This window comes from Mauremys mutica, chromosome 10 (genome assembly GCF_020497125.1).
Source record: "Mauremys mutica isolate MM-2020 ecotype Southern chromosome 10, ASM2049712v1, whole genome shotgun sequence".
Classification (NCBI taxonomy): Eukaryota; Metazoa; Chordata; order Testudines; family Geoemydidae; genus Mauremys; species Mauremys mutica.
Genome location: NC_059081.1, coordinates 69368233 through 69391587, shown reverse-complemented (window position 1 = coordinate 69391587; position 23355 = coordinate 69368233). Strand labels below are relative to the sequence as shown.

The window sequence follows — 23355 nt, the reverse complement described above, 5'->3', positions numbered from 1 at the left end:
CAGACAGATCTGTTGTTCAGTATAGTAGTTGGGAGTGGGGTTTTCTTTTGTTTGGTTTTTTTTTTTTTTTTGGTTTGGCCCAACTGGCGTATTGTGACAAATTTCTTGTAACTTAATGGTTCTCTGTATTTTATTTTGCCTTCAGGGCTGGGTGGCTGGAAGGTGCATTGCCACCCTTACTTCTGCAGACAGCAGTGCAGCCTTCACAGCGGGGCACCCCCCGCCAGTACTAATCGGTGGCGGGGCTGAGCCCAGCAGCTCTTTCAATACACACTAAGCACAGGGGGAGGCAGGGCGGCCCTTGGAGGCCAGGAGCATGGGGGGGGGACGACATGGGGGCCGTTTCCCCTAAGGCTGGCCCTGTGCGGTACCGAGCAGCCGCCTCGGCAGCGAGCCGGTACTACGGAGACCCCCTGAAACCGCAGGGCAGCTCCGCCCCGGCACTGGCAGCCTCATCCAGGGCAGCCACGGCCCATGCGCCAACCGCGAGGTTCCCTGTTGGGAGGCCACGCCCTAGGGAATGCACAGGCAGAACCGCGCATGCTCCAGAATAGCGCGCATGCCCAGTCGAACCGGAAGCGGGGTGTGCATTTTCTGGTCCCCGCGCGGCTGTTTCCGGCGCTCGCTAACCTGGGCGCATGCTCAGTAGGAGACAGGCGCCGGCTGTGGCTGAGCCCGTTTCCGGTCTGTGCCGGGAATGTCTGACCAGGGCCTGGCCGGTGGCGGGGCGGACTCGGGGCTGGATGCGGCCCTGGGTAAAGTGGGGGCCTCGGTGCGGTCCCGGCGGAAGCTGCCGACGGCGGAGGAGGCGGAGCTGTTCGAGCTGGCGCAGGCGGCTGGGATCGGCCTCGACCCGGAAGTGTTCAGGTGGGGGGGGGCGATGGCGAGGGGGGGGGCCGCGCGCGCGCGCGCGCGCGCGCGCTGTCCGAGCTGCTGACCCCGCGCCCTCTCCCCGCAGGCTGCTGCTGGACCTGCTGCGCATGAACGTGGCGCCGCTGGCCGTGTTCCAGATGCTGAAGTCCCTGTGCGCCGGGCAGAGAGCGGCCCCCAGCGGCCCCGCCGAGACCGGCCCCGCCGAGACCAGAGGTCAGGAGCGGCGGGTTCGTGGGGCCCCTCCCGCCGGGCTGGGCCTGGGGGAGCCTGCGGGGAGGTGCCCGGGCTTGGGCCCGCGGCGGCTGCTGCTGCTGCTGCTTTCTGCTGGGCAGGGCGGCGAGAAACGGCGGCCTGGGCTGCCGCGGCTGGTTCCGCCGCAGGACTAGCGGGACGGAGGAGAGCTCTGTTGCCGTAATTAAAGGGCTGGGGGCCTCATTTATGCAAGATGCCAATTAGACATTCATGTATGTTAACTAAGAGGATTTTTAAACAAGGCGAATAAAAATCTCGCCCTCTTCCTAGCTCATCTCGCACTCTCTTGTTGCTGTTTGTGTCATCATTTAAGCCCCTTTAGCCATATTGAAAATGTCAAAAACAAATAACCTAAACCGTAGCGTGATCTCATATACTCGTATAACTGTAGCTACGCTATGGCTTTAACTAGTATAGTTTTGTTGGCCAAACAAAAAAATCACAAACCTGAGAACGCAGTGCCAGTAAAACTTTTAAGTGTAGACCAGGCCTTACTCCAGCTCCCCAGCTTTCATCACCTCCATTCTAGACTGTCAGATTTCTAACACTGTAAGAAGTAGGAAGAGACCTTTTTTGATTAAAAACATCAGGCTCAAGTTTTTCACAATAAAGAAGCAAAAGGCACGAGACCTATTTTTCTTTTAAAAATATGTACATTCTGTTGCTGCTCTTTCTCCCTTTCCATTCTTTTTTGGAAGTACAGTATATTATTGTATCACAGTTTCCCGTCTCAGGTGGAGGTGACATGCTTTCCTGCTGAGGAGGGCTGGGTGCATCTTCCTCTGTATCTAGTGAATGTTCTTTCCATTAGTCCTACCAGGCTTTCAGCAGGCACTCATGTTACAGGGATAAGTGTGTTATAGATACTGTGACAAGCAGAAGGAGCATGTTAGAGAGGAGTTCCCCACCAGAAGCCTGGGATTGAAAGTTCAAAGCTGTAATTGGCCAGCAAGGGTTCTGTACCAAACCAGTATGTACTGTCACAGCACTGGTTCATCTGGGCCCCTTAGCTTTAGTCTGATCTCTGACATGTTCTTGCTATGGTCCTGTCTAGACAAGAGGTTTCTGACATGTTGTAATTTGGGTTAATCAGTTACCAGTTAATATTAGTTGATTAACTCCACTGCAAATGCAAGCAAATGTTCGTACCTGTTTATGGTTATCTGGGACCAAAAACTGTACTCTAGGTGCAGGGCCTTTTGGTGTGCAATTTTCATCCTCTGCTTTTTAGTGTTTCTCCCCTTCTTTCCTTGGTTTTCCTTCTGTCCTATCCGTCTTGATCATACCCTCAGAATCACTAGCAAAACAGACTGTTGCTTCTATTGGCCTTGCTAGGGAAGACCAGCTGAGCCTCCCTTGCATTGCTTCTGAAGGATTACAAAAACTGAGCATGCCAAATTTAAGCTGGTTTGGAAGTAGCTGTCTGGGAGCCTTTAATATTGGAAACAAATTCTATTAAATCATAGGAAAAGAAAATTGCATTTGATGCTGAAAGTCAAAATGAGAGCTGTTTATCATGTGAATGATACAGACTTGTATGTTTCTGGCAATGCCTTTATTTTTAGTCTGAATTGTTAGCAGTTAAAAGTGCTGTGTAAGTAGATGGGATGTGACACCTGATCAAAACTAAAAGATGCCAAAATACAATTCCAGTTCACCCCACCTGGCTACAGTGAGCGGCTGTGGGTGATTGTATAAAGGAGACACAATTGTGGCGTGGCTCCGCAGGACTCCACATGGCTTGTCTTTGGCCAGAATGGAAATGAATATGCAGAGATCTCAGTACCAGAATAAAGGATCACATTTTAAGTATTTAAAACAATAGTAAAACAGTCATTTTGGTATTTAAAGTAACTTTTTTCCATCTATCGGGGGTAGCCATGTTAGTCTGTATCTGCAAAAACAACAAGGAGTCCAGTGGCACCTTAAAGACTAACAGATTTATTTGGGCATAACGTTTCATGGGTAAAAAACGTCTCTTCTTCAGATGCATAGAGTGAAAGTTACAGATGCAGACATGATATAATGACACATGAAGAGAAGGGAGTTACCTCACAAGTGGAGGTAACTCCCTTCTCTTCATGTGTCATTATATCATGCCTGCATCTGTAACTTTCACTCCATGCATCTGAAGAGAGGTTTTTTACCCATGAAAGCTTATGCCCAAATCTGTTAGTCTTTAAGGTGCCACTGGACGCCTTGTTTTTTTTCATCTTTGATGCGTACTTCCTTCAAAGAAAAGCATCACAGTTACTTTTAGATACTGCCTAGGAAATGGTGTACACTTGTACATTTATTTACAACATTCATTTAATGTTGGGGTTTATTAACTCAAAATACCAATTAAGTACTTCAGGAAAATGCCCTGTGTGTTTAAAAGACTTGTTTTACTGTATTATTGACTGGCAAGCAATGTGGAAAGTGCAATTATGAAATTATATTTGAAAACATTTGAGAAAAATATTGGTACATTTATTACTACGAAATGATTTTTGTTTAACAGCACTTTAATGTAATAACTATTCAAGTCTAAGCTGTTCATCTGGGGACTTTAAAATTTTAGAGGGGCACCATAAAAGTAGACTATTCAAATGACAAGATTATGGAATTGATGTATTTAAGAAAGCATGTGAGCTATGTTACCATTGTTCAATAGACAACTTTTCTTCTTTTTCTTTAAGGGTTTTGAGCATTCATTTACATTCACGACTCTGTTCTTTTTTTCAATAGACATATGGTGTTTTTAATGTGTTTCTATGTCTCTCTTTGAATTAGAGGTCTCATTTCTCTCTGCCAAGAACAGTAAAATCCCTGCACCACTCTCCTTTTCCTCTGCCCTTCGATCTCCAAGACTAACAGCCCCTAAGATTGTGGTCTACAGTCCTGCTGATGCTTGCTCGCCTCTCTCTCAAGGTCCCCCTCGTTCCTTCCAGTTTTCTTGCTGCCTGTTCTCTCCTTTTACAGGTTGTGTTTATTAGTTTATCTACGGGGGTTGGTGCAGTCTATTAGGACGTTAAGAGTCATATTCGCATTGTGAGTCCTTTAAGCTTAGACTAAAAGAACCGGTGTACCCTCTAAACAATACATTCTTATGTTAACAAACTGTCAGGAATGGGTAACTTTTTAAAAATAATTAAAATTTACAGGTTAAAAATACAATGTAAATCTTATTTTAAAAATGAAAACTGATCCACTTAGCTGTTAAAATTAAGAGACTGAAATCTATTGTGAAAAATTCTTTCTCTGTCTTAGACTAGAAAGTGCCATACGCATAGACAACCAAGAGAAGTAAGTTTAGGAATTACATATTGTGGCCCAGAATCTGCAGACTGTTGCGTGAGGATGGGCTGCTTTGCTCGCTCAGAGCTTCCCCAAAGGCTGTCCATTCTTAATGCATTGCAGGATTGGAACCTAAGAACTTCCTGTGCATGGTGGATATTTTTGTCAAGGTTTTTATCAGTGACTTTTTATAAACGCAAACTGGGGCATGCATTCTACAGGAGAGCTTGTGTGGAGATGACTCGCTATAAAGACAAATAATGCTTGAATTTATATTGGTCATATGCATTGGCCATTAGGCTTAAGGCTTGCAAACCTGTTTCCATTTAAGGCTCGTGTTTTCTGATTTCCATGTATGTTTTGGAAAGTTATCTTTTTGGGTTGAAGTCTTCCATTCTTCTGTCTCTAGTAAATTGTCTTTGGAAGCTTGAGTAAAATCCCTTTAGCTCTTTTTTGAGTGGGGATGGGGTGACTTCTGTCACTCTGCCTTAAAAACTAAACATTGTGGCTGAGGTAAGGAAGCCAACACACCTAAATATGGCATGTGCACATGCCTCTATGACCATTGTGTGATTTTTGTATGTTTAAAATCCATTTCCAAACAAGTTGTAGTGTAGCCTTTTCAGTATATGCTGCTGTGCATACATAGGTGAGAAATGCTTGCTTGCTTTTGAGCTGGGATATCTTGGAGGAAGAACATGACCACTCTAAACCTTTAGAGCTTAAAACTCTCACAGACCAATTTTGTTTTAAACATGCACATCTTGAGAATTGCTACAGAACAGCATAGGGTTGAGATTTCTGTCTTCCATAGTTCTTGAAATTATGCAAGCAGAAACCTCCTGAATGAAGGACTAGTCCCAGGGATACTGTCCAATTCACTTTTTTAAAGTACATTACAAGAATATTAACTTTTTAAAAATGCACAAGTCAGGAACTGCCAGAGTGAAGATATCCCATTCAACCTTAATTCTTCCCCTCTGACTATGTATTACAGTAGTCTCCAATTTCATGCTGTCATATCTTTTTCCCCACGTGACCCCAGGGCCATCCAGAGGGGGGGGCAAGAGGGGCAATAGGCCCCAGGCCCCGCAGGAGCCCCCATGAGAGTTTTGCAGGCCCCCGGAGCGGGGTCCTTCACTCGCTCTGGGGGCCCTGGAAAACTCTTGCGGGGCCCAGGCCCCCGGAGCTTCTTCCGCTCCGGGTCGTCATCGGCAATTTGCTGGCAGGGGGTCCTTCTGGCACTTCGGCAGCGGGTCCCAGGGTGGGTCTTCAGTGGCAATTCAACGGCGGGGGGTCCTTCTACTCCGGGACCCGCCGCCGAAGACCCCAGGCCCCCTGAATCCTCTGGGCAGTCCTGCGTGACCCCTGCCTCCATCAGTGCACAAGATGGATGGCATTATAGTGAATGAGGCAGTTCAATATTCCTTTTATCCTCCCCATTCTGTATCTGGCCCCAATACATCTGGGAGATGGTTGATGGGTTCTCATCTTACCTATAGCTCAGATTTTCTCCACAAACTCCACTGGGGCCCCAGACCTACCTGTTTGCATGCTGAGCTGACTTTTTTGGTAGGTTTTAGAGAGGGAGCAAAATTCAGCTTTAAACAGAAACTTAGCTGCAACACCAATAGCAGAAGAGAGAGACATTGAAAACTCTTCTACCTCTTTCTGTAATCCTACCTCCTCATCTTTGGGGCGTCAGATGTGATGGTATGCTCGAGAGCTACAACCCAGCTTTAGACACGATTTGTTTCCCATTCCCCCAGTTTTTGGTCTCCAGAATCCCTTACTTATCACTTCTAGACCGCTTTGGAGTTGTGCATATTTTCGTGTAAGTACCTGAGCGCTCTATCAAAACTATTTGATGCTATGCAGAATCTCAACTATTGCCAGTACACAAGGTCTTCCCTTTTGGGCTGTCAATTTCACCTCAAGTTATAGGACTTTGCTGGACTGGATCAGACCCAAGGGTGTCAGTGGCCTGCACTAGAAACTACAAGGAAGGTGTAAGAAATCCCATGGCAAGGATAAGCTGTCCCCAAGATTGGCTTCAGCCCCGAAGCATTAAGTTACTCTTTGAGATGTCCTTTGCATATTCCCACTTGTGGAATCAAGGCATCTGCACCACAAGCTGCCAGAATCTTTCTTTTGCCCTTTGGGGCCTTAGTTAAATTGCCCTCTGGATCCATCTAGGTTGGTGCTGCTGCATCCCTGAAGCAGTGTGTCTCCTATCCCAGGGTAGTCTGAAGTCATGGGCCCAGCATCTCTGCTTGAGAGAAGCACATCTGCTGGACACATGCGATGTCTGTTGGGCTTTCGATCCTACAGCCTGCAAGGATCAAGTGGCCTCTTGCTATGGTCGTTCCTGGAGGCAAGGTCAGCCAGAGTACAGTTCTGCTGGCGCAGTCTCTCTCAGCTTAAGCTGATCCTGCCGTTTCTGGTTCTGCTGGTGCAGTCTCTCCATCTGAAGCCGCTCCTGACACTCCTTGACCTTCTCTCTTGTACTGATGCTGTTGGTCTGCCCTCTTTTGCTCCCGGTCTCCAAGGTGCTGGGTTTCCAGATTCACTCTGTGCCTTTCCTGTTGGGCTGTCTTCTGCTCCTGTTACAATGGTGTGCTGGTCAGGACAGAACATTGTTGCTTCCTCTATCAGTCTGTTTGTTCCCTGTTTCTCTCCAGTATGGTGGGCCTTTTGCCAGCAAGCTGGAGGTTCTCTGCAAACCTGGGCTGTCATTCCTTGACTGGTCATTTAGAATATTGCAGATCTACTAGCTGTCATTTTGTCTGTTCTTCAGTGTTAAGCCGCCTTTCTCTGCATTCCTCAGCCAGCTGATTTTTCTTCAGCTGTTCATAATTCATTTTTCTCTGTCTCTCTCGTCACTCTGTAGCTCTCGTCATTCTTTTCCCAAAAAGACTATTGAGACTTTTTGCTGTGTGGTTTTCCCTTCTAGGTAACTTGCTTTCACTGCTGTTGACACTTATGCAGTTCACACTGCTGCAGATCCCACCGATTACACCATAAATGTCACGGGTCAGGGCAACTGCCCCTGTATTTCCTCTCAGTGGTCTAGCAAAAACACCTATTCTAAGGCTTCCAGCTCCCCAGCCATCGCCTTTTTGGGTGCAGACCTGCGTTTCTCTGCTTTCTGATGGGTATTTCCATGCTGCACGGTTCCCTGCCTTCCTTGTGTTATTCCCAGAAGAGACAGGCTGCCCAAGTGCACCTGCTTGCTTTCTCTTCAGCAACTGATGAGTGATTGTCAACAGAAGTAAACTACTAAACAGTTCTTTCTATGCAAGCCAATTTTATTCTTTAGGTTAAGACACTACAGAAAAAAAAACACATTTAAAGTAATAAAAGAACCTATATGCATGGTAATAAGCTTACCAGGGTTCACCTCAACCCCAACATGGGTTCTGTAGGAACAGTCCTTCAGATTCTCACCCATGAGGGTTCCTTGGGGTTACAATTTAATCACAGCTTCAGAAGGAAAAATGTTGTCTTGTGGGGCTTCAGCAGGTCTAGTCCTTCCAACGCTACTCTAAAAATTGGGGCCTTCTGTGGACCATGGCTCCTGTCTGTTTGCTGCTCCAGGAAGAAGGCCCCAAGCCAGTTTAAAACCAGGCTCTTTATTCAAGAAATCTGTTTGTCTGGTGGTGCCTGGAGAATCCAGTTTGAACTAGTATATGGGCACCTCTCCAGGGGGTGGCTTCAAAGGGTGGTAACAGAGGAAGTACATTAGCATCCCCCTTCTACTAGAGAAGGTACATACAATTCCACAATAACACATACACAATTTCATTTTTAATACAAGTGGCGCACACATCCCCACTGCCCAAAGGATTCAGTCCAATTCAGTAAAGTTTAACTTAGGGTACGTCTATACTACCCACTGGATCGGTAGGTAGTGTTTGACGTATTGGGACTCAATTTATCGTGTTTCGTCTGGATGCAATAAATCGATCCACTAATCGATGCCCGTATTCCACCTCGGCAGGAGGAGTAAGCGGTGTCAACGGGGGCGCCGCGGCAGTCGACTCGCCGCTGTGAGGATGACCTGATAAGTCGAACTAAGATACTTTGACTTCAGCTATGCAAATAGTGTAGCTGAAGTTGCGTATCTTAGTTCGAACCCCCCCACTAGTGTAGCCCAAGCCTTAGTTTAGTAAACTTCTTTCAGGGTATTGAGGAAATTGTAAGGCTGTCACAAGTATGTCATACGTACTCTCCAGCCTGGAACTGAGTGAACATGAAAGTCTAATTTTGAACCCAACACAAAAGAGGGACTTTTGGGGGGCTCTGTTGATTTCACAGCTTGAGCATACTTGCAGCAAATCAGATTCGACAGCGTACTAGTGTTGGTAAATCAATTGCAATACCCACTGAGGCAGCAGTGACTCCAACAGGAAAAGTGGACCATGAGCCCCAGTGCAGAGCAGGAAGAGGCTCCAAAAACAAAGTGGACCCTGACCATTCAACTCTAGTGGTAAGTTTCCAGGGGCCCCTGCAAAACAAAGAAGGATTGTGGGGCAACAGGTACTCTTCCTCCCCTCTTAAATCTTAAAGTGGATCTCAAGTGCCCTGGGGAAGGAAACAGGGCTTCTAATCAACACCCCCTTCCTCCCAAGTCAACCAGGAGGGCTCTGACAATGAGCTCCCACTTCCCAGAGGAAACGGGATCCAGAGATCTAAGACAGGTCTCTCGAGAGGGCTCCAGGCGTTAAGGAAGGCAAGGTGCAAAAGCCTCAACAGAATTTCTGTGCTCCCAAAGTGCTCTAAAAAAGGAAAGAAAAGGCACAACAAATCCAGGAGATAGACGTCATCTGACTCCTCGTCATCCTCTCTCTCCTCCACTGAGGAAGGCAAGCTGTCTGGCTCTGAAACCTGAGCAGGCTCCTGTGAATAAGCCATAGAGTAAGTTTCTCCCCTTAAAATCCTCCCTTGAGGCTCTGATACCCCTTCATGCCTCCTTCAAGAAATGATTTATTATTTAATGGAACAAACCTGGTGAAGACAAGCATTGTAACAAGAGCAACCTCAGGCTCTGTAAATAGTCAGTACCAAAAAGCTCTGTTGCTGAGATACCGAAGGTTGATGCCACTCTAGCATCCCTCGCCGGGGATATGGTAGAGTTCTATCCTAAGGACTCGATGGAAAGATGGAGGCCACTCTCAAAAAGATCTTTGAAGACTCCTCCAGCACCTTCTGATCGTCCCTGGCAGCTGTGTGCATTGCAGGAGCATCTCTTTCCTGTCTGGACAATCTCAAAGCGTTTAAGCACAGAGATCATGCTGACTTTGGCTCTACTTTAAAGAGTCTCCCTAGCGTTAGTGTTTGTAGCTGATGCTTTAATGGATGTGATGAGATTCTCAGCCCAAGCCATAGCTTCTAGCGCAGTAGCCAGACGCCACATGTGGTTCCAACTCTGGAAGGTGGATCTTCATTCTAAGCAGCCCTTACAGGCACCCTCTTTTTTGGAGAAAACTTGGATAAGGTGGTGGCTGGTAAGGTGGCAAATGCAAACAATCTATCTCTTCTCCACTGAGTGCCCTTGGAAGAGAATATAGACTGGCCGTCAGACAGAGGTGCTCCTTTCACTCCCTGTCGTCACAGAGATACCAGTGAAGGGTATTTTATCAACCACAGACAAGTGGGTCAGGGAAATAGTGAGCTAGGGATATTTGCTTGAGCTGCGGGCTCCATCCCATCCACTCTTCATCCAGTCACCCAGCTCCAGTTACCCGATAAAATGCTATCTGATCCAGAAATCCAGACAGATGCCTTATCACATTGTTGGCCACAGGGCCTACTTTATGCATTTCCATTACTGGGGAAGGTGGTCTAGAAAATAAAATGAGAACAGACAATGGTGATACTAATTGTCTGAGAAGACCTTGGTTCTCAGCCCTGATAGAGCTGATGCTGGAGCCACCACTCCAGCTTCTGTGGAGATAGGACATCTTTTGTCCAGACCTGAAACAGCTCCAACTAACAGCCTGGTTATTGAGAAGGAAGCACTAGAAGGTCTTAGTCTGTCTTCCAGAGTGATTAAGACATTGCTTTCATCTAGGAGAGTATGGACACTAAAAGCATACTTCTGTATCTGGTCCAGATTCAATTAGCACCAAGAGCACACTGCAAATCCCAGAAATCCTGGCATTCTAATCATTTTGGACTTTCTCCAAGAAGGCATAGACAGAGGCCTTCAATCCAGTATCATTATATGTCAGGTGTCCACTCTTAGTAGTGTGCTATTCTCAGGAACCTCAGGTTCCCTGACAGACTAATTCATAGGTAGCCAGATTCCTTTGGGCAGTCCGATTAGCCAGACTGATGAACAAGCCACTCTTCCCAAAATGGGACTTTCTGTTAGTTTTCATGGCTCTGAAAAACCATCCCTTTGAGATTCTGATTTCAGCGTTGGCCTTTCATTCATCTGTTAAGGCTTGTTTCTTACTGTCACGGCCACCAGGTGAGTTTTAGAGCTGGCAGCCTTATCTGTACTGGAGCCTTACTGCCTGTTCCACAAGGACAAAGTCATGCTCAGGACACTAGAATCCTTTCTTCCTAAGGTAGATTTGTCCTTCTACACTTCCCAAGAAGTTGTACTTCCTTTGTTCTGTCCAAAACAACAATATCCAACTCACCACACCTTTAGATTTTCATCTCTCACCTAACACCTATCTCAAGCAGACAGAATCCATGAGAAGATTGGGCTCCTTATTTGTGTCCTTTCACCCAAAATGCCAGGGACTCAGATTTTCAAAATCCTCTATCTGTAGATGGATTAGATTATGTATTATAGAAGACTATAAATCATCAGAGCCTCTTGTCCCAGAAGGGATTAAGGCGCATCACATGAAATCCTGAGTAATCTCTTGGGCAGAACAAGTGTGCCCACTTTGGAAATTTGCAAAGTGGCTCTTGGTCTATAGCTAACCCCTTAAGCACTACAAGATGGACCTTCTGTCTTCTGCAGAGGCCTCCTTTGGAAGGAAATTGCTGCAGGCAATAGCCCAGTAATAATACAGAGCGGGTAGTACTTTCCTACAGAACTTTTGTTTCATAATCCTCCCTACATCTGTTCATTGCTTGCTACTTCCCAGATGTCCAGAATTATGGGAGACACTGGACTGCAGAACAGAAAATTTCTTAACAATTTCCTTTCTGCTAGCAGCATCTCCTATAGTTCGACCCACCCTGGATGGCTCATGGGTCAAGGTCAGATATTAAATGGAATTTTTACCATATGTCCATCTTCTTTGGTCTAACATACATAGTTATGCTATCTCTGGAATATTTGTTAGTGATGTTATGCAAATTTTACAGCTTGGGAATAGTTTATTGGGCAGCAAGCAGGAGCAGAGGGGACATGACCAGACCATGTAGAGCCAAAACACTGATCTGGCCTCACAAGCAGCAGAGTGGTGAAATGTGGGAGATGCTGTGAGACGAAAGGAAATTATCAGTAGGAAACTTTCTGTCCTACCTCACTTCAAAGATCAGAGTGTACAGATAAGAACCAGCAGTGTCACGCGGTGTTTTATGTAAATAAACAGGGAGGAACCAGATCAATGCAGTTGTGCAAGGAAGCAGTCTTTGCATGGAATTGGTATATCCAGCACAATGTAACACTAAATGCCATTCACCTGCCTACACAACACTCTGGCAGACAATCTAAGCAGATGTTTTTTTCTCAGAACAAATTGATTCACAAAAACCAGAACTCTCGGTGACCTCTCCAATATCTCTACCTCTTCTAACAGACTTAATTACTCAGAGCAGTGGGACAACATATCATCTGGATTTGTCACTACACCTCACAGCATGGAAACTGTCTGGCTAATAGACTTGGGGAAGAATGGTTGATGTACAGAAGAAAGGAAAGTTACTTGCACCTCAAAACTTCATTTAGTATAGGTGTTTTTATATGCCCCACCCTCTCTTCCTCACTATTGCTAAGTCTAATGACCTGGACTTGATAGTGGTGCAGGAACTGAGGTTCAATTGGCCACTCTGCCTCTTTTATGGCCTCTAGGGGAGGAGGAACTCTGCACCCCAGTGAACTTGGTGCTACAAGATACACCGTCGGCTAAAGTGTTCCAATCTCTAGCACATGGGGCACGTTCACACTAGAAGTAGAACACACAAAAACAACACATCTTGAACTCCCAGTTATAAAAGATAAATAATTTCTTTTCGTATGCAAAACAATTGTCTCACAGCATACAGAGTTAAGGGAGGTGCTTTTCTGTACAGCTCTGGGCACTCCATTACCAGAAATATATTAACATATTGGAGGGAGAGTTTGAAATAGCAGAAATTATTAGGGAACTGGAGGGACTGACTTATTATAAAAGGAGATAAGTGTATCTAGCTTAAGTAAATGTCAATTTAGGAAAGGTTCATAGATTCCAAGGCCAAAAGGGACCATTGTGATCATCTAGTCTGACCTTCTGTGTGACACGGGCCATAGAACTGCTCCAAAATACTTCCAAGAGCAGATCTTTTTAAAAATAAACTAGTTTTGCTTTAAAAATTGTCAGTGATGGAGAATCTACCGTGACCCTTGGTAAATTGTTCCAATGGTTAATTACTCTCAATGTTATAAATTTTGTCTTGTTTCCAGTCTGAATTTGTCTAGCTTTATCTTCCAGCCGTTGGATCGTGTTATACCTTTCTCTGCTACGTTGAATAGCCCATTATTAAATAATTTGTTCCCCATGTAGATACTTGTAGACTGTGATCAAGTCACCTCTTAGCTTTCTTTTTGTTAAGCTAAATAGATTGAGCTCTTTGAGCATATCACTACAAGACATGATTTAACATTTTTTGATTAATTGCACTGTTAAACAATAGAACACTAATTGAAATGTATTTCCTTTGTTTTCCTACTTTTCAAATATATTTATTACAACACAGAATACAAAGTACCATATTGTTCCGAGTATAGGCCGCTCCTGATTATAAGCCGCACCCTTAAAGTTTGGTGCTATTTTAAAAAAATTAAATTTTTAACTTTTTTTAACTTAAAGAAAATATACACATGCAATTTGTAAAGGCCTATTTTTCTCACTAAAATCTTAGGCTGTGTGCAAACTCACCAAAAAATTCATATTTTCAAATTATAGTTTAAAAACCTGGATTAGATTGGTGCGATGGGGCTTAATCCCCATCACCTGCAAGATAAGGGACAAACACTCCAGTTAGTCATGCTCTGCATCTGTAGGGTGGCTGATTAATTAACTGCCTCCTGGCCAGAAGAGGCAGAGCAAGGCCTAATAAGTTAACTGAGGGAGCTCAGTTGTGGAGGGAAGGCCCATCAGAGAGGAGGTAAGGAGTTCCCTCCCCGGGAAAGGCCTGGGGTAGGCAGACTAAGGAAGGCCAGAGGGACAGGATTGGTACCCGTGGTGGGCCCTGGAAAAAATGGGGGCAAGATCTAGGGAGAGACTGGGGGAAGGCAGGACTTTTCTACAGAGGGAAATTCACAGCGGGAGTAATGTAGGCTCCTGTGGGAGGGAGCCCTGAGACAGGATTTTTAAGTAGAGAAGAGAACGGTAGCCCAAGAGGGCAGAAGAATTATTAATTTGGACTTTTGTTTGGACTTGTTTCTGCTACCCTGGAATGGGTCTGAATGTAGGTGACTTGGGTGGAGCCATAGAAAACCTGGGACTCTGATTCCCCGCCGCGGCTGGGATTTAAAGGGCTCTGGGCTCCCCGCCGCGGCGGGCAGCCCGGAGCCCTCTGATTCCCCGCCGCGGCTGGGATTGAAAGCGCTCTGGGCTCCCCGCCGCAGCGGGCAGCCCAGAGCGCTCTGAATCCCGGCCGCGGCTGGGATTTAAAGGGCGCTGGGCTCCCCGCCGCGGCGGGCAGCCCGGAGCCCTCTGATTCCCCGCCGCGGCTGGGATTTAAAGCGCTCTGGGCTCCCCGCCGCGGCGGGCAGCCCGGAGCGCTCTGATTCCCGGCCGCGGCTGGGATTGAAAGCGCTCTGGGCTCCCTGCCGCGGCGGGAAGCCCAGAGCCCTCTGATTCCCCGCTGCGGCTGGGATTTAAAGTATTTTTATTGTTTTTTTTTTTTTTTGCAAGATCCCGCTTATAGGCCGCACCCCTAGTTTAAAGACTTAAATTAGGGGGGGAAAGTGCGGCCTATACTCGGGACAATACGGTATATAGTGCTCTCTTTATATTATTTTTATTACAAATATTTGCACTGTAAAAAATAAAAGAAATAGCATTTTGCAGTTCACCTCATACAAGTACTGTAGTGCAATCTCTTTATCGTGAAAAGTGTAACTTACAAATGTAGATTTTTTTTGTTACATAACTGCAGTCAAAAACAAGACAATATAAAACTTTAGAGCCCAAAAGTCCACTCAGTCCTACTGCTTGTTCAGCCAGTTGCTAAGACAAACAAGTTCGTTTACATTTACGGAAGATAATGCTTCCTGCTTCTTATTTACAATATCACCTGAAAGTGAGATGAGTACTAGTATTAGCTGAATTGAAATATACTATTTATTTTGTTTTTTACAGTGCAGATATTTGTAATCAAATACAGGTATAAAGTGAACACTGTACAATTTGTATTCTGTGTTGTAATTGAAATAAATATATTTGAAAATGTAGAAAACATCCAAAACATTTAAAATAAATGGTATTCTATTATTGTTTAACAGTGCGATTAATTATGTTTAATTTTTTTAATACTGCGATGAATCATGATAAAAAAATTTAATCACGTGACAGCCCTAGTTATAACCATTGATTTTTAGCATTCCAGTAGTGCAAATTCTCCCAGGTTTCAATAATACCAACTAGGTTGAATTTACATTTTATAAATGAGCAATTCCCATTCCTCTTGGTGTTACCCAGGCTCCTAGCATTGTTGTATTGGCAGTTCAGGAATTTCTCCTCTTCATGTCCTTTGATTCCTTGATTAATTGTGTTCTCAATCTCTCAGTTTTTGTGCTGAGTGCTCATTTCTTCCCTCCCTTTACCCTCCCCTTTTGTAAATAGTTTATCCCCCTCCTGACAATTCTAGCCAGTCTGTCCCCAAGGAGATTGGATGGTCTCCAGTGCAGCAGAAAAGGAACCAAACTATACAGCCTCCTTTTCTCCTAGAAGGTGGACCAGTGATCCACAGAATCAAAGTCCTACACCACTTACCCAGTCAGTCTTTCACTTTCAGAATCCTCTGTCTTCGTTCACTCGTAAACCAGGAAAGATCTCAGAGACGATTGTGTGGCCGTTCTTCTGCAGCACATTTCTGAGTTCCCTGGAGTCATCTGTTATTGTTAGTTATCCAGTGATGCAGTGTTAGTAGTGCCAATATGAACCATCATCAGTGGTCAGCTTCAGAAGCCTATCAAATGGTAGAGCTGCTGGTGATCTCTCACATAGCAACAATTACAAGAAATGCTTTCTAACACCTCCAGTTGTCTGGGAGACACTGTTCCATCCTGACAGCCAAAGACCTGGCCTCAGTTATCGATGCCTTTTCTGCAGTTTGACAGAGGTGACAATGCAATATATCTGGGCATGAAACCTTCAGCTCTTAGGATCCTCCAACAGTTACAGAACACTGCAGCATATCTCCTCAGCAACACAGCAGGTCTGACCTGGGTCTGGTTCTATTCAATATCTTCATAAATGATTTGGATAATGGCATGGAGAGTACACTTATGAAGTTTGTGGGTGGTACCAGCCCGGGAGGGGTTGTAAGCACTTTGGAGGACAGGATTAAAATTCAAAATGATTTTGACAAAGTCGAGAAATGGTCTGAATTAAATAGGATTAACTTCAATAAGAACAAATACAAAGTACTGTGCTTCAGAAGGAATAATCAGTTGCACACATTCAAAATGAGAAATGACTGGAAAGAGTACTGCAGAAAAGGGTCGGGGGGTTATAGTGGATCACAAACTCAGTATGAGTCAACAATATAGTGCTGTTGCAAAAAAAGGAAACCTCATTCTGGGATGTATTAGTAGAAGTGTTGAAAGCAAGACAAGAAATAATTCCGCTCTACTCAGCACTGATAAGGCCTCTGCCAGAGTTCTGTGTCCAGTATGTCCAGAGGAGAGCATTAAAAATGATTAAAGGTCTAGAAAACATGACCTACGATGAAAGATTAGAAAAATTGGGTTTGTTTAGTCTGAAGGAGAGAAGACTGGGATCACACAACTGCCTCAAATATGTAAAAGGCACATGAAGAGAAGGGTGATAAATTGTTCTGCTTATCCACTGAGGGCAGGACAAGAAGTAATGGGCTTAAATTATACCACGGGAGAGTAAGGCTGGATGGGGAGTGTCAACCTAAGATACGCAACGGTGTATCTCAAATCGATTTACCTGGCCGTGTTGCTGCTCCCACTTCGACTTCACTTTCGCCTCTCACCATGGTGGAGTTCCAGAGGCGATGGCAGAGCGATTGGGGATCAATTTTTATCGCGTCTACACTAGATGCGATAGATTTATCATGAATAGATCGCTCACTACCTGCTGATCTGGCGGGTATTGTAGACGTACCTTTAGATTGGACATGAGGAAAAAATTCCTAATGGTATGAGCAGTTAAGCACTGGACCAAATTACCTGGGGAGGTTATGTAATTTCCGTCACTGGAGATCAGTGATGGTCTAGGTAATATTTAGTTCTGCCATGAGTGTAGGGGACTGGACTAGATGACCCACTGAGGTCCCTTCCAGTCCTACGATTCTATGATTCTTTCCATGCTGCTGTTAAGCACTCATGTCCGAACACCCTGTGTCCGTTGACAGGGTGGTTTGTTGGCGTGCTCTCTGATCTCTTACGAGTCATTGAGTTAAGGAAAGGAGGTAAGGGGAGAGCTGGATCCTTCCCTCTCCGCTACCTCTGTTACCCAGCCCCTTCCCTTTCAGGGCTTCTCTACATAGGCACAAGCACTCCCCCCGGGATTGCACTGCACAAGGGTCAGGGCTAGAGCATGTGTTCCCAGCTAAGGAGCCTAGGATGAGTTTTGTTACAGCTGTGGGTGGAGTGGGCTGTAAAGCATCTGCTGGAAGAAAAAGCCAGGGGAGCCTTAGTAGTCTGTGGGGCCAGAGACAGGAGAGGAACTCAGCCCTCGGTGCTTTTCAGCCGGGCCACAGGAATTAAACTCTCTGCTTAGGACACGTTTGATTTATTTATTATTTTATTTTCAAAACTTGCCAATGATTCAAGCAAGGTTTGTGCTAATTTCCTTTCTTTGCATGAATCATAAGAAGCCTCTAACTGGAGCACACCTTTTTGCATTAACATGTAGATTGCATAAAGGGCACACCGTCCCTTGGAAATCATCCCACTGCCTGTTATTGTTACCAGGGACAGCTAATATAACTGAAAGGAGGGACTGAAAAAAATGGCTTCTGTCTCTCTGCCGGGCCTGTATGTAGAGGCAGTGTTACTGTTCTCCCACTAAGGCTAGTCTGTCGCTTTCCCTGGTTATTTGTCTGGGTCTCACACAACAAGGGTGAGATAATTTTTTTTTTTTAATCGGTGTGTGTGATTGTGAACCCCTCTGATCCTTGCAGGGGCTCAGGTCTGGGCAGCAACAGTGAGCTTTTAACTCTGGTTTTCAGATTGACTAGTGTCTCCCAGTCCTCATGTCCACTTCCTGACTGGAGTCTGGTTCGAAGCACTGCCCTCACTGTGTTACAAACAGGAGCAGTAAGAAGAGAAGTTGGAGCCTTAAAGGCAGGGTCTGAGCCTTGGGTCTTTCCCTGTGGGAAGAAGACACTGCTCTAGTGGGGAGGGGGAACCTCCACTGTCTTTTCTGCTACTGTGGAATGAAGGGGGCAGCAACATCAGTCTGGGCAGAGAGCAGGCAAAGAGAACGGTGCTGTAGGTGGCTACTTCTAAAAACGCCTGAGGACTACAGGAAGCTTTCCCTGGGGCCTGATGGACCTTTGTGACACTGCTTCTATGCCACTGCAGTGTCCTGTCTGCTGCCAGTGTGCACTCCGTAGTGCCACCGTGCAGCCTTGCAGGCCTCCTGAATACATCTAGCTATTAAACCAACTAGGTTTTAAACCCATCTCAGTATTGTTCAGATGGAAGAATGAACATCACAAGTTCATTGTGTATGTATCCTTGCATGTAGTTGTATGTACCTGGTCTTATGAACCTACATCAGCCCATTTGTAGGACACACACTTGACTGATCCTATTGCAGTCATCTTCTCTGAGCTTTTGAGGTACTCAACTGAAGTCTCTCATGTGGAATATCACTTGTATTTGTATCATGCTGCATATTTACAGAACACCGGGTCTCTGAAAAACAACCAAGTATGCACCTCAAAGTAGTAGGACATCATGTGTCAATTCAATTAAGTGGGGGAGCCTTTTGTTAGCATCAGTATTAGTTTCTTTACTGTAGGGGGAAGTCTCTTGAAATCCTTTCCTTTCATGGGTTGCACTAATGTGCGTTGATTTCCCTAATGTTCAATATTGTTTAATACAAATGTTGAGGCAGAAGTGCACACAGCACACCAACTCTGATTGTTGGGCCTTGTGGTGGTGCTTCCACGCACATGGTCTGCCCCTTCCCTATTGAAATCAGTGGGAGCTTTGCCATTGATCAAAATGGGAGGACTGACGACATACCTTTATTTATATATACATAAAATGGTCTTTAGAGTGCTCATTCTTTTTTTCCTGAGGAGTTTAATATAATGTAGAGGATAAAGGGCCAGATTTCCAGTAGCCAGATAGTTGGGCATTTGTGTGCCTATCCTGTGGGCCCGCATCCCCTTTTTGTGAGAGAGAGATACATTACTTTGTGCCCACACAAACTGAAGGATTTGCACTGTAACTGGACATGTGCATTCAAGGGAGGAAGGTATTTACATGCACAAATGTGCACCTACTTGCTTGCTAAAAAAAAATCAAATAATCTTTGGGGATGATTTTGTTGTCATCTTTGATGAAGTAAAGTTAAATTTCTCCTCTGCAATTTGTGCGCTTTCATTGACAGCACTTGCATTAATAAAGTTGCTTGAGTGCTTCTGAGCTTCAGCAAAGGAGAATTGCAGAGCTGTCTGGCTGACTTTGGGCTGACAGATGAGAAGTCTACAGTAGTAGATTTTTCTTTAAAAACAGTTGACATGTCTGAGGCAAATTAATGCATTTGCTGTTTATTGTGTTAAACTATTTACAGATGCAAATGGGCCACTTATTTTTTAATTCTTTGGAAGCCATTTGAATATTTCTCTAGTGCACTAAGCTGTAAATCTGTGCTGTTGGCAGTAGTGGGTTTCAGGGGGCAGGAAAGGTGCTACATAGGAATGACTTTTTGGCAAGTAATGGAATAAAGTTTCTACAGTTCACTCTTCTATTGGCCATGCAAATTGAAGAGATGATGGATTCTAAACAACATAAGTGGGTTGCTACTATATATTGTATAGCAGGAGTAGGCAACCTATGGCACGCGTGCCGATTTTCAGTGGCACTCACACTTCCCGGGTCCTGGTCACTGGTCCGGGGGGCTCTGCATTTTAATTTAATTTTAAATGAAGCTTCTTAAACATTTTGAAAAACCTTATTTACTTTACATACAACAATAGTTTAGTTCTATATTATAGACTTGTAGAAGGAGACCTTCTAAAAATGTTAAAAAGTATGACTGGCACATGAAACCTTAAATTAGTGTGAATAAATGAATACTCAGCACACCGCTTCTGAAAGGTTGCTGACCCCTATTGTATAGCCATCAGTCAGTTGTCTTACAAAACACCTCAATATCCTAATCAGGTAATTAATATAACTAATTTGTGCAGAGAAAATATTTAAATTAGCCTATCAAATGCCTGCCCTTTGCTCTGATCTCTTTACTGGTATGTGTTTTTCTAAAACTCTTTAAAGCATTGGAGCCGTTAGTTTGTTCGTTTGGCTAGCTCCATCCTTCTCATCCCTTCCTAGGGTAGATTGTTCTCCCATGTTTCTTTTTGACCTTTCACTAGCGTAATTTTCTCCTTACCCTTTTTCCTTACCCTACATGATGTGCCTCCTCTAAGAGTCCTCTCCCAATGAAGGGAGGTGTGTCAGGTCCTGCTCTCCCCACACCTCAATTGGTCTCTTTCTCCCCCTCACCTGCCCTGCCTGCGGCAAGTCTGTTTGTCCCCTTTCTCCTCCTGCTGAATGTGGAAGGGGTCCCCTCCAGGTCTCTTGCTAGTTGGATGCACCACACTTCCTGCCCTCTCCCCTTCCAGCTTGCACAGTGCTACCCAGTGGTTTGCCCTGCGGCTGTGTTGCATCATAGACACAGCTAGCAGTGGTAGGATAAGAGTAGGATGGCTCCCTTCTGAGCCCAGCAAGACAATCTGTGAATGGCAGCTCCTGTGTGGAATCCAAATGCTGCCAGAAAACCCCAGAGCATGACCAGAATACCCAGGAGAGTTGAGAGGTCTGTTAGTCTGACAAAGTGACAAACAGGAGAGGCTCTGCAGGGTTGGACCCTGTCACTGTTACTTGTGAGAGGAATCAACTGTTGAACATTGGTTCACTTGTCCTAGCCATGACATGTTAGATGCTATTTAAATTCTTCCCTAGTTGCAATTTGCAGTGCTGGTGTTCCTATGCTAAATGTAAGTAATCGCATAATGTGTTCACACATTTAAAAAACAAAGTGATTTATGCTATTTGATTTATCTGAGGAACAAATTGTGATGAATATGATTAGTCCTACTATTGCAGTTTGTTTAGGATTTATGCTACCTGACATCTGTTAAATTACAGTTCACGAATTTTGTATCTGTATTGGATGCTGGTAAAATTTCATCATCTAATAAAACCCTACCTATAACATGAATTCTTGAGGAACACTAGCAGCTTGGGTGCAGTTATGTCAGATTAAAACTTTAGAGTTAACATATTTATTTGTCCATCCAGGGAGAAATAAAACCAATCCTTCAGTCAGCGGGACCCAAGGTCTGGCAGAACGTTGCAGCCGGGAAGGATCGGTCCAAAGAATGCCCCGGCAGCCAAGCACTAGCAGGCTCCAGAAGACTGGAACTTCTGGAAAGAGCAGTGGAGGCAGCAGTACATAGAGACTCAAAATAGAGCACTGAGGGCCTTTGTAAATTCTCCATTAAAATAAGTGCAATGTAGCACAACATGTAAAAATGCAAATGATCCAAGATTGTGAACCTGCTCCAGTATTTTGTATTTATGAATGCTGTAGAATATCACAGGTGATGTATGCAAAGGGTCAGTTACTGTTTTCCTTTCTTAAATTTCTTTGGAATACATCCGTTAATAAAGAACATGAATTCTTCTGGAATTGCTTTTAATTAGAATTCTGTTTAAAGCGTTGCACTAAATTAGTGAGATGTTATTCTTCATTCTTATTCATAGTGTCTGGCCTGCTCCATGCCTTATGAGTAGTCTAGCTCGTGCAAGAGTGCAATCTCTCATAACTCACCAGCTAGAGATACCTCTATCAAGCTGTCCTGCAATGGCTCAAGAACATGAATACCAACCTCAGGGCAGACTGTTATGAGCCAGGGCACAAACCATAAATTGGAGTTTATATATACATTGGTGGTTGAAATTATCATGTGTAAACTCCTCAGGGCTATAACAGCCTTAACTTGGAGTCATTAGACCGTCCCCTTTGGTACAGCGATCTGTCTTGCCACCCAGGTGGGCTTACCTTTGTGATAGATGGTGCCTTACGCTAAGGATCATGGCAATATTCCGGTTACTCCCAGTCCCAAAGGATCAGTCACTTACCTCAGGTCAGTTGCACCTTAGTGGGAGTGTGTGCGCGTTATGGGCATTTTGAACATTACTCAAAGAGTGCAGAGTTACATTTGCATGGGTGTTTATCTGAACTCAGCAGTACCTGGTTTTCTGACGTTTGAGTTTTGCTGAACTCAGTGTTCTGGAAGGGCACAACTATCACCAGACAACCTTAACTGTGCATTATAAAGCATTTTGCCTTTTAATTTTCTAGTTGTTTTTTTTTTAAACAAAATAGAAACATTTGGTGGTGGTAGTTAATTAAGTCATTTAGGCAGTTGTTGATCTCACCTAGGTTTGCAATTGATGTGCTACTGTGGTTAGGTAATAATCCAAATACCTAGCTCTTTATATAGTGCTTTTCATTAGTAGCGCTCAAAGAACATATCATTATCCTCATTTTACATATGGGAAACCTTGGCACAAAGATAAGTGAAGTGACTTGTCCAACATCTCCCAGCAGGCCAGTGGCAGAGCTAGAAATAGTCCCTGTCCAATGGCCTTTCCACTAGCTCACCTGCTTCCTATGTGAATCCTCAAAGCTCCTCTCCCCTCCTGTACATTTTGGTCTAGTGAATGCGGATAATGGCTGTGCTTTGAAATGTTTGCAATTGTAGTTGCTAAGAGCCAGTGAGCAACATCTCATCCATGGTCTATGTCCCAAAACCTTGACAGCAATACATGGTGGTTACAGTAACTTTGTGTGTGAGAGAAGACTGGTGTTTCTCTTCTTCTCCACCCCCTGCCACACCATTTCCCAGAACATGTAGCCTCACCCCCATCAACATTTCCAGCTCCTCTCCCCTTCCTGGCTGAGTAAGCTGTTATTTGGTACCGTAAAATCCATTAACATGTAAGAAGTTGCTCCTTGATATCTCTTTCCCTATGTTGCTGTGTACACAGATTACAGGCAAGAGTTAACTGGAAGGCCGCACATGGCTTTGTTTATGTAGCCCAAGCTGCATGCTGAGCTATGCCCCCACCCACTCCCCACCCACTCCCGGCTGGGACTCCTGTTCCTGCTTCAGCTGGGCTTTCCCAGCTGTGCCTCAGTCCAGTCAACCTCCCCCTCCAAACAAGACTCCCCCCACACACACACACACACACATTCCAACCCCCCCACACAGCTGATGTGTATTGTAACTTCATTATCTGGGTTTCTGATGTTTACATTTGTGTTATCTTCATTTCCT

General features: G+C 44.8%; 1 protein-coding gene across 2 annotated transcripts; it reads left to right on the top strand.

The window, feature by feature from the left end:
* The first annotated feature begins 573 nt into the window (after positions 1-573).
* LOC123343374 (mitotic-spindle organizing protein 2B-like) lies at positions 574-22330 on the top strand. Of its 2 annotated transcripts, none has more exons than XM_044978469.1 (3): positions 574-867; positions 959-1069; positions 21309-22330. In XM_044978469.1, exons 1-3 carry the CDS (start codon positions 698-700, stop codon positions 21466-21468), a joined length of 441 nt encoding a protein of 146 aa, XP_044834404.1. In that variant the 5' UTR covers positions 574-697; the 3' UTR covers positions 21469-22330. The 2 variants fall into 2 exon arrangements, with proteins under 2 accessions (XP_044834404.1, XP_044834403.1); XM_044978468.1 differs by having other exon boundaries at positions 581-867; positions 959-1086; positions 21311-22316.
* Positions 22331-23355: the final 1025 nt, after the last annotated feature.